The sequence below is a fragment of the Somniosus microcephalus genome, unplaced genomic scaffold, assembly GCF_052327205.1.
Source record: "Somniosus microcephalus isolate GS21.2 unplaced genomic scaffold, FLI_Smic_1.0 scaffold10, whole genome shotgun sequence".
NCBI classification, from domain to species: Eukaryota; Metazoa; Chordata; class Chondrichthyes; order Squaliformes; family Somniosidae; genus Somniosus; species Somniosus microcephalus.
In genome coordinates this window covers 1,800,316-1,811,877 of record NW_028225197.1, presented here as the reverse complement: position 1 = coordinate 1,811,877, position 11,562 = coordinate 1,800,316, and the positions used below count along the sequence as shown (strand labels likewise).

The 11,562-nt window shown below is 48.6% G+C and overlaps 1 protein-coding gene across 1 annotated transcript; it reads left to right on the top strand.

Annotated features, from left to right (window-relative positions):
• The first annotated feature begins 1,205 nt into the window (after positions 1-1,205).
• LOC147083984 (uncharacterized) lies at positions 1,206-7,391 on the top strand. The gene is made up of 2 exons (XM_085979986.1): positions 1,206-1,338; positions 5,978-7,391. The coding sequence occupies exon 2, from the start codon at positions 5,988-5,990 to the stop codon at positions 7,212-7,214; it is 1,227 nt and encodes a 408-aa protein (XP_085836112.1). The 5' UTR covers positions 1,206-1,338; positions 5,978-5,987; the 3' UTR covers positions 7,215-7,391.
• Positions 7,392-11,562: the final 4,171 nt, after the last annotated feature.

Sequence of the window (11,562 nt, the reverse complement as noted above, 5' to 3'; positions counted from 1 at the left end):
ACTACCGATGTCAGGCTTACTGGCCTGTAATTCCCCATTTTCTCTCTACCACCTTTTTTGAACAGTGGGGTAACATTAGCTGCCCGCCAATCCATGGGTACTGTTCCAGAGTCTATGGAATTTTGGAAGATGACCAGCAATGCATCTACTATTTCTAGGGCCACTTCCTTAAGTACCCTAGGATGTAGATTATCTTCTATGTTTCTATGCATTCAATCTTTCCTTGTAGCTGAAATTCTCTAGTCCTGGCAACATCCTTGTAAATCTCCCGTCTCGAGCAGTCACATCTTTCCTGCAATGGGGCGAGCAGAACCGCACGCAGCACTCTAGCCGGTGGCCTAACTGGTGTTTTGTACAGTTCAAGCAGAACCTCCCTGCTCTTACATGATACAGAAAGAGAGAGGCACTACCCCTTTAAATACCTGGGGGGCACCCATTCCCCTTTAAATGGCCAAGCAATTGTTTATGTTGAAAAGGGGCCGTAGTCCCCTTTGACTCACCCCCTCACCCACCACAAATAATCACAAGAGAGAGAGAGGAGGAAGAATGCTGGTCTTTGTCCCTTTAAAAGTGGCTGCCCACCAAAATGTTCACAGCACCAGGGCTCTTTGTTCTGGATAAAAATCGAAAAGAGAAAAGGTTCACTTATTTTTAAATCAATGCAGTTAATGAACAGCCTTGCAATAAAGGTAATGCAAAGGAATAAACACTCACAAGCTGGGTTTTTTCCACCCCCCTTCTCTTTAACAGCTCCTGCAGACAATGAAAGCAGGAAAGCGGCCTGCAGCCCACCGAGATCCCGCCTCCCTCCCTCGCCGCCATTGGTTGGAGGACCGTCAGCTCGCCCGGTCCTCCCAGCGTTTTCCGCGCTCCTGATTGGCGGGTGCCTAGCGTCAATCAACCCCCCCTCCGCTTACGCGCTGACGCCAGCACGCAACGCCCAGGGGTCGGTTGGATCGGCGCACGCCACCGCAAGATAAAAAAAGACACTCCACACAAATGAGGAAAAACAAAAATAATAATCGCACTTTAGAGGGGAGGAGGTTGGGGTAATTAATGAGTGTTTTCAATTTGTTTCGCAAAAAAAATTTTTTGAAAAGCTTCCCAACGGTGCGAGGCGGGCTGCGCATGCGCGCCAGCCAGCCTTTGTCTCCCCCACGTGGGCCGGGGACCGGACACGCCCACTTGCCTTCCCCTGCACCAATCACAGCGCGGGCAGGCGCAACACCAGGCTGCCAGTGCGCCTGCGCGGCGCCTACACGGAAGGCCGGGCCCGGGGAAGAGGCGGAATCAACGGCCGGGGTAAAGTCAAGTGTTGGGGAACCGATTTAAATCGAGGTGAGGGGGGAGCGGAGAGCGAGATTATAAAGTAAAAGACGAGAAAAACCAAACCTGAGAGTCGGGCGGGACCTCCGCGTACACCGAATGGAGCGGATTGAACCGCGCGGGGTGGCGGATTGAGCCGGAGCAATGTGATTCTGACTGACGGGAGCTCCGACCAATAGAAAGAGGGCTGAGCTGGGAGGACTGAACTGGGCGGCCTGGTCCTCCAGTCGGCGGCGCGGCAAGGGGGCGGGGCCTCCTCCAGCTCAGGTGCGCTGGGGCCGATTGTGACGCGCTGTCCCCAGGTGAGAGCAGCTCAGTCAGCACAGAGCTGGGGTTGGAATCTGGGAGAGGGGCCGCAGGCAGCGGGCCTGGCAAAGGGGCACAAGCTTCCCAATACAAGCTGCTTTCAAATGCACAATTGTTTCCTACACACAGCCTGGGTCACTCTGCAAAAAAAAACTTTAACAATTCATCATAACTCCCCTGCTTTAGGAGAGGCGTAGAGTGCAAAAGCAAGGAAGTTATGATGAAACTGTGTAAAAGACTGGAGTCAGCTGTGGCTCAGCGGATAGCAGAGTCAGAAGGTTGTGGGTTCAAATCCCGCTCCAGGGACTTGAGCACATAAAGCGAGGCTGACACTCCAGTGCAGTGCCGAGGGAGTGCCGCACTGTCGGAGGGTCAGTACTGAGCGAGTGCTGCACTGTCAGAGGGACAGTACTGAAGGAGCGCCGCACTGTCGGAGGGGCAGTACTGAGGGAGCGCCGCACTGTCGGAGGGGCAGTACTGAGGGAGCGCCGCACTGTTAGAGGGGCAGTACTGAGGGAGCACCGCACTGTCGGAGGGGCAGTGCTGAGGGAGTGCCGCACTGTCGGAGGGGCAGTGCTGAGGGAGTGCCGCACTGTCGGAGGGACAGTACTGAGGGAGCGCCACACTGTCGGAGGGGCAGTACTGCGGGAGCGCCACACTTTCGGTGGAAGCAATGCTGTGGGAGTGCTGCATTGTCGGAGGGGCAGTAATGAAGGAGCGCTGCAGTGTTGGAGGTGCCGTCCTACGGATGAGACATTAAACTGAGGCCGCCGTCTGCCACCTCAGGTGGATGTAAAAGATCCCGTGGTGCTATTTCTAAGAAGTTATCCTCGGTGTTTTGAGCCCAATATTTATTCCTCAATCAACATGACGAAAAAACAGATTATCTGGTCATTATCATTTTGCTGTTTGTGGGAGCTTGCTGTGCATAAATTGGCTGGCGTGTTTCCCACATTACAGCAGTTACTACACTTGAAAAGTACTTCATTGGCTGTAAAGCGCTTTGGGACGTCCGGTGGTCGTGAAAGGCAGTTAAGAAGGGAAATGGTATGCTGGACTTCATTACAAGAAGATTTGAATACAGGAGTAAAAAAGTCTTACTCCAATTATATCTTCTTCTTTCTACTTAGGCAGTCCCTCGGAACCGAGGATGACTTGCTTCCACATTAAAAATGAGTTCTCAGGTGTAAGGGTAAACCGGGAGAGCTTCTTCTCCCCGAGACGGACCCTCTGATATAAAGGGTCGACTGGATCCATGTTTATCTGTAATTTAAACAGAGATCTGGTCGTTTTCCGAGCTCTTTCCCCTGGAGGAGAGGGTAGAATGGGGGTCTTTAGTGTTAAATGGTTTCACCTGGGTCCATTGCTTCCATCGCATACCCATCAGTTCCTGTAGACAATCACACGTATCACTTGTCATTAATACAGTACATGGCCCCATCCAACGGGCCCCATTCCCTTTCTTCCGATAACTTGCGTCATTACTTGACCTATTCTGGGCAACTCGTCTGGTTTAAGTCCAGCATTCTGCCTTTCTAGATCTTTAATCTGTTGTTGGTTCCTTACTTCTTTATTTAGTGCTTGTACCTCCTGATTTAGTTGTACTAAGTATCGCCTTAATCTATCTTGCACTGGTCCTGGTTCTCCCACCCCTCCAGCCAAATCCTCTGGTAGTCTCATAGCTCGTCCTGTCATTAATTCATCGGGGGTCAGTCCGGTCGTTCGTCCTGGGGTGGCTCGCAGCCTCATTAGTATGCTGGGTAATAATTCCGACCATCCCTTCCCTGTTTCTTGGATGGCTTTTGTCAGCGCATTTTTCAGTGTCCTATTCATTCTTTCTACCATCCCCGAGCTCTGGGGGTGATATGGTATGTGATATTTTTGTGTCACATGTGGCAGCTTACAGATTTCTTTCATTATTTTACCGGTGAAATGAGTGCCGTTGTCTGAGTCAATTTGCAGAGGCACTCCACTCTCGCTATCTACTTTGTCCAGACCCCTCTTGATTTTGAACACCTCTATCGGGCCTGTGGACAATGTGACCCGTCCATCGGAGCTGATTGAGCATGGTCAGAACTTCGATGCTGGGGATGTTGGCCTGAACACTGACGTTGGTGCGCCTATCCTGCCAATGGATTTGCAGGATCTTGTGGAGGCAGCGTTGGTGCTACCTCTCCAGTGCTTTGAAGTGCCTGCTGTACATGGTCCATGGCTCTGAGGCATACAGCAGGGCAGGTATCACTGCTGCCCTGTAGACCATGAGCTTAGTGCCGGGTTTGAGGTCCTGGTCTTCAAACACTCTCTTCCTCAGGCGACCGAAGGCTGCACTGGCACACTGAAGGCGGTGTTGGACTTCGTCGTCGACGTCTGCCCTTGTTGGCCGTAGGCTCCCGAGGTATGGAAAGTGGTCCACGTTGTCCAAGGCCGGGGGCAGCACTGTGTGGCGGGGGCAGGTTGGTAGAGGACCTTTGTCTTATGGATGTTTAGTGTAAGGCCTATGCTCTCGTATGCTTCGGTGAAGGTGTTGACGATGGTTTGGAGTTCGACCTCCGAGTGAGCGCAGACGCAAGCATCGTCTGCATACTGTAATTCGACGACAGAGGATGGGACAACCTTGGATCTGGACTGGAGGCGACGGAGGTTGAACAGTTTCCCGTTTGTTCTGTAAATTAGCTCCACTCCAGTGGGGAGCTTACTGAGGGTGAGATGGAGCATTGCAGCAAGGAATATTAATAAGAGCGTTGGTGCGATGACACAGCCTCGCACAGCCAGCCATACCCTCTCTTTGCCCCTCGTATTTTCTTTTTCACTTCTCCTCTGAACTTTCTATATTTAGCCTGATTCTCAGATGTATTCTCGACCTGACATCTGTCATACACGCTCTTTTTCTGCTTCATCTTACTCTCTATCTTTTTCGTCATCCAGGGAGCTCTGACTTTAGTTGCCCTACATTTCCCCTTAGTGGGAATGTACCTCGACTGTACCTGAATTATTTCCTCTTTAAAGGCAGCCCATTGTTCCTCTACAGTTTTTCCTGCCAATCTTTGATTCCAATTTACGCGGGCCAGATCCATTCTCATCCCACTGAAATTGGCCTTGCCCCACAGTGCAGTGGATGCGCTCTAGACCACTCTTTCCTCCCCCCCCCCCCCCCCCCCCGAGGTGTCGTCACCCTCACCGGGATTCAGCACTGAAAACCAGTTTGAGAGCGCTGCACTCCCGGGGGATTCCTGCACTGCCTCGCCTCCTCAAACCCTGCTGGGCGGCCACTCGGTTAAATTGCATAGAAACATAGTAGATAGGAGCAGGAGTCGGCCATTCGGCCCCTCGAGCCTGCTCCGCCATTCAATGAGATCATGGCTGATCATCCAAATTCAGTACCCTGTCCCTGCCTTCTCCCCATATCCCTTGATCCCTTTAGCCTTAAGAAATATATATAACTGCTTCTTGAATATATTTAATGAATTGGCCTCAACTGCCTTCTGTGGTAGAGAATTCCACAGTTTCACCACTCTCTGGGTGAAGAAATTCCTCCTCATCTCTGTCCTAAATGGCTTACCCCTTATCCTTAGACTGTGACCCCCTGGTTCTGGACTCCCCGGCCATCGGGATCATTCTTCCCGCATCTAGTCTGTCTAGTCCTGTTAGAATTTTATAAGTTTCAATAAGATCCCATCTCATTCTTCTAAACTCCAGTGAGTACAAGCCCAATCGACCCAATCTCTCCTCATACGTCATTCCTGCCATCCCAATTCCCACGAACTCTCTGTGGCTGCGGGGTGACCACCTCCTGGAACGTGCGCTCCAGGAAACTCTCAGCCTCCCGTCTGCCCGGCAGTGACTCCAGCCGCTCCCCAAGCTCAGAGACCCTGAGCTCGAGTTCCAGCCACGGGAGGCGCTTCCTGCACACGCGGTTCACCAGGACACGTGAAGCATCCTGGAGTTCCCGCATGGCACAGGAATTGCAGCCATCGGTCCCATCGTTTGGTTTAAAATCTGTCTACTTAAGCTATAGATATATCTGATGTGAGGTTAGTGTCCCCTTACCCCTGTTTATTATTCAATCAGTGATTGCCCCTTTGCCAGGCCCGCTGCCTGTGGCCCCTCTCCCAGATTCCAGCCCCAGCTCTGCGCTGCCTGCGGCCCCTCTCCCAGATTCCAGCTCCAGCTCTGTGCTGCCTGCGGCCCCTCTCCCAGATTCCAGCTCCAGCTCTGTGCTGACGGAGCTGCTCTCACCTGGGGACAGCAACTGGAGCCTGAAAATCAGCTTCACTGCCCCTGGGCTGGGAAAGAGCGACATGAAACAACATTCTCCCTCTTACTACTTTCTACACTCCTTTTACAGGGTTTTAGAAATGGAGCATTTACAGACAGGAAGCTCAAACCAAACACCACGTGAAGATCTGACAGAGTCACTCGATTCATCAGGACCTGAATATCATCGGCCTTTGCACATGGAAGGAGAGAGCAGCGATCGCAGCACAGACAAACCGCACACGTGTTCCGTGTGTGGACTCGCCTTCAGCCGATTGCCTGACCTGGCGAGACACGTGCACCGTCACACCGGGGAGAAACCGGGTAAAGGTGGGGACAGCGGGAAGAGATTCAGTTCCCCATCTGCGTCAGATGTTCATCGGAGCAGTCACACCGGGGACAGTCCATTCACCTGCTCCGTGTGTGGGAAGGGATTTGTTCATCCATCCCACCTGCTGAGACACCAGCAAGCTCACTCTGATGAGAGAGCGTTTAAATGTTCTGACTGCGGGAAGAGTTTTAAAAGCTCCGGGGTTCTGAAGGAACACCAGCGAGTTCACACTGGGGAGAGGCCATTTCCCTGCTCTGTGTGTGGGAAGGGATTCTCTGTTTCATCCAAATTGCTGAGACACCAGCTTGTTCACACTGATGAGAGAGCCTTTAAATGTTCTGTGTGTCAAAAGAGTTTTAAATACGCCGGGGACCTGAAGCGACACCATCTTGTTCACACTGATGAGAGACCATTTACATGTTCTGACTGTGGGAAGAGCTTTAAAAGCTCTGGGGCTCTGACCAGACACCAGCAAGTTCACACTGGGGAGAGGCAGTTCACCTGCTCTGTGTGTGGAAAGGGATTCTTGCAGTCCACCAACCTGCTGGCACACCAGCTTGTTCACACTGGGGAGAGAGCGTTTACATGTTCTGACTGTGGGAAGAGCTTTAAAAGCTCTGGGGCTCTGACCACACACCAGCAAGTTCACACTGGGGAGAAGCAGTTCACCTGCTCTGTGTGTGGGAAGGGATTCTTGCAGTCCACCAACCTGCTGAGACACCAGCTTGTTCACACTGATGAGAGAGCGTTTACATGTTCTGACTGTGGGAAGAGCTTTAAATGCTCCGGGGCTCTGACCAGACACCAGCTTGTTCACACTGATGAGAAATCATTTAAATGTTCTGACTGTGGGAAGAGCTTTAAAAGATCCGGGGACCTGAAGCAACACCAGCGAGTTCACACTGATGAGAGAGCGTTTACATGTTCTGACTGTGGGAAGAGCTTTAAAAGCTCCAATGACCTGCTGAGACACCAGCGAGTTCACACTGTTCTGTAGCGCAGGGTCCTGTAGACAGCTGGGGTGACAGGAACGTGGAATGGATGAATTTTATAAATTCTTGTACTGCTGTTTAATCTTTCAATCTGTGGTGCTGATGATTCCCTTGATTTGACTGTTAATGTTATTTTTGTTTTTCTCCTTATCACAGGCAATTGCCTATTAAAAGTCAACCATCACAACCAATAAAACCTGTAACATAACAAAAAAAAGTTTAAAAGAAACTTAAATGAAATTAAAATTCTATTTTCGGTGGTGATGATGCACGCCAGTCCCTCCGGTACCCACCAGTTACGGAAGGCCTCGAGCGCGCCGGTGGACTGTTCATGTTATTACATTGAATGTACAGCACAGAAACAGGCCATTCGGCCCAACTGGTCCATGCCAGGGTTTATGCTCCACACGAGCCTCCTCCGACATATCCTCCTATGTTTATCTGGCTTCGTCTTAAATACATCTATTCCATTCACCTCAACTACTCCCTGTGGTAGCGAGTTCCACATTCTCATCACTCACTGGGTAAAGAAGTTTCTCCTGAATTCCCTCCTGGATTTATTAATGACTATTATATTGATGGCCCCATAACTATGATGAGATTCTGTTAATCTGACCAGTATGTTGTTGTACTTTGTCTTTTTCTGATGAATGAAACATTACTGAGCCCCTGTACCCGTGTTATGGGATGAAGTGCCAGACAAGTGAAGGCACAACGTCTGGGTGTGAATCTAATAATAACCTCACGGACCATATAGGTGTGATAACTAGACAGGCTTGTGGTTATAGTCTGGTCACAGATGGACTAAATTCCCTGAATTAGCAAGAGTTCAGGAGGCGGTCAACAGACGGGTCCAAACATAAGAACATAAGAAGTAGGAGCAGGAGTAGGCCATACGGCCCCTTGGGCCTGCTCCGCCATTCAATAGGATCATGGCTGATCCGAACCTAGACTCACGTCCACTTCCCTGCCCTCTCCCCGTAACCCCTAATTCCCTTATCAGTTAGGAAACTGTCTATCTCTGTTTTAAATTTATTTAATGTCGCAGCTTCCACAGCTCTGGGGTAGCAAATTCCATAGATTTACTACCCTCCGAGTGAAGAAGTTTCTCCTCATCTCAGTTTTGAAAGGGCAGCCCCTTATTCTAAGATTATGCCCCCTAGTTCGAGTCTCACCCCTCAGTGGAAACATCCTCACCGCATCCACCCGATCAAGCCCCCTCACAATCTTATATGTTTCGATAAGATCGCCTCTCATTCTTCTGAATTCCAATGAGTAGAGGCCCAACCGACTCAACCTTTCCTCATAAGTTAACACCCTCATCTCCGGAATCAACCAAGTGACCCTTCTCTGAACTACTGCGAGAGCAAGTATATGTTTTCTTAAATATGGAAAGCAAAACTGTACGCAGTATTCCAGGTGTGGCCTCACCAGTACCCTGTATAACTGAAGCAAGACTTCCCTGCTTTTATACTCCATCCCCCTTGCAATAAAAGCCAAGATTCCATTGGCCTTCCTGATCACCTGCTGTACCTGCATACTAACCTTCTGTGTTTCATGCACCAGGACCCCCAGATCCCTTTGTACTGTTGCACTTTGCAGTTTTTTTTCCATTTAGATAATAACTTGCTCTTTGATTTTTTCTGCCAAAGTGCATAACCTCACACTTTCCAACATTATACTCCATCTGCCAAATTTCTGCCCACTCACTTAGCCTGTCTATGTCCTTTTGCAGGTTTTTTATGTCCTCCTCACTCACTGCTTTCCCTCCCATCTTTGTATTGTTGGCAAATTTGGATACGTTGCACTTGGTCCCCTCCTCCAAATCGTTAATATAGATTGTAAAGAGTTGGGGTCCCAGCACTGACCCCTGCGGAACACCACCAGCTACTGATTGCCAACCCGAGAACGAACCATTTATCCCAACTCTCTGTTTTCTGTTAGATAGCCAATCTTCCACCCATGCCAGTATATTACCCCCAATCCTGTGATTTTTTTACCTTGTGCAGTAATCTTTTGTGTGGCACCTTGTCAAATGCCTTTTGGAAGTCCAAATACACCACATCCACTGGTTCCCCTTTATCCACCCTGTTTGTTACGTCCTCAAAGAATACGAGCAAATTTGTCAAACATGATTTCCCCTTCATAAAACCATGCTGACTGTCAGATTAAATTATGCTTATCCAAATATCCTGTTACTGCTTCCTTAATAATGGACTCCAACATTTTACCAACCACAGATGTTAGGCTAACTGGTCTATAGTTTCCAGCCTTTTGTCTACCTCCCTTTTTAAATAAGGGCATTACATTAGCAGTTTTCCAATCTGCTGGGACCTTTCCTGAATCCAGGGAGTTTTGGAAAATTACCACCAATGCATCCGCAATCCCTACCACTACTTCTCTCAAGACCCTAGGATGTAAGCCATCAGGTCCAGGGGACTTATCTGCCTTAAGTCCCATTATCTTACCGAGTACCACCTCCTTAGTGATTTTATTCGTGTTTAGCTCCTTCCCCCCCCCCCCCATAGCCCCCTGTTCAGTATTGGGATATTTTTAGTGTCCTCTACTGTAAAGACTGATACAAAATATTTCTTCAGCGTATTTGCCATCTCCATGTTCCCCACTACTAATTTCCCGGTCTCGTCCTCTAAGGGACCAACATTCACTTTAGCCACCCTTTTTCTTTTTATATAACTGTAGAAACTCTTGCTATCTGTTTTTATATTTTTTGCTAGTTTACTTTCATAATCTATCTTCCCTTTCTTAATTAATCTTTTAGTTATTCTTTGCTGGCTTTTAAATGCTTCCCACTCTTCTATCCTCCCACTAGATTTGGCTACTTTATATGCCCTTGTTTTCAGTCAGATACTATCCTTTCTTACTTTACCTAGCCACGGATGGCTGTCTTCTTTTATGCCCCTTTTTCCTCAGTGGAATATATTTTTCTTGAAAGTTGTGAAATATCTCCTTGAATGTACACCACTGCTCCTGTACCGTTTTACACCTTAATCTATTTTCCCAGTCCACTTTAGTCAACTCTGCTCTCATACCTTCATAGTCTCCTTTTATTTAAGCTTAGTACGCTGGTTTGAGATCCAACTTTCTCACCCTCCAACTGAATTTGGAATTCAACCATGTTATGGTCACTCATTCCAAGGGGATCCTTTACTAGGACATTTTTTATTAATCCTGTCTCATTACACAGGACCAGATCTAAGATTGCCTGCCCCTGGTTGGTTCAGTAACATACTGCTCAAGGAACCCGTCCCTATTGCACTCTATGAATTCTTCCTCAAGGCTGCCCTGCCCAATTTGATTTGTCCAGTCAATATGAAAGTTAAAATCTCCCATGATTATAGCTGTTCCCTTATTACAAGCCCCAACTATTTCCTGATTTATACTCCGACCAGTAGAGTTGCAACTGTTAGGAGGCCTATCGACTGCACCCACTAGTGACTTTTTCCCCTTATTATTCCTTATTTCCACCCAAACCGTTTCACTATCCTGATCCTTTGACCCAATATCATTTCTCACTATTGCAGTGATTCCATCCTTTATTAACACAGCCACCCCACCTCCTTTTCCTTCCTGTCTGTCCTTCCTAATAGTCAAATACCCCTGGATGTTTAGTTCCCAGTCATGTTCACCCTGCAGCCATGTCTCCGTAATGGCCACCAGATCATACCCATGTGTAGTTATTTGTACCGTCAACTCATCTATTTTGTTATGAATGCTGCGTGCATTCAGATAAAGAACTTTTAAATATGTTTTGTGAGAATTTATTCCTGCTTTTACCCCCTTTGCTACTTTATCTTTATTATCTTTATATATTCTGTCCCTGATACGCCCTGGTTTTTAATTCCCCCACTGCTACCTTGCTCTATTGCCTTCTCCGCTGACATTTTTATTTTTTGTTCTCGTGAAACCTCCCCCCCCCCCCCACTAATTAGTTTAAAGCCCTCTCTACAGCCCTAGTTATTTGATTCACCAGGATTCAAGTCCCAGCACTGGCCAAGTGAAGTCCATCCCAAAGGAACAGCTCTCTCCTGTCCCAGTACTGGTGCCAGTGTCCCAAGAAGCAAAACCCATTTCTCCCACACCAGTCTTTGAGCCACGCATTTAACTCTCTGATTTACTTACCCTAGCTAAATTTGCTCGTGAGGGCAGGTACAGCACAGGTCAGATACAGAGTAAAGCTCCCTCTACACTTTCCCATCAAACACTCCCAGGGCAGGTACAGCATGGGTTAGATACAGAGTAAAGCTCCCTCTACACTTTCCCATCAAACACTCCCAGGGCAGGTACAGCACGGGTTAGATACAGAGTAAAGCTCCCTCTACACTTTCCCATCAA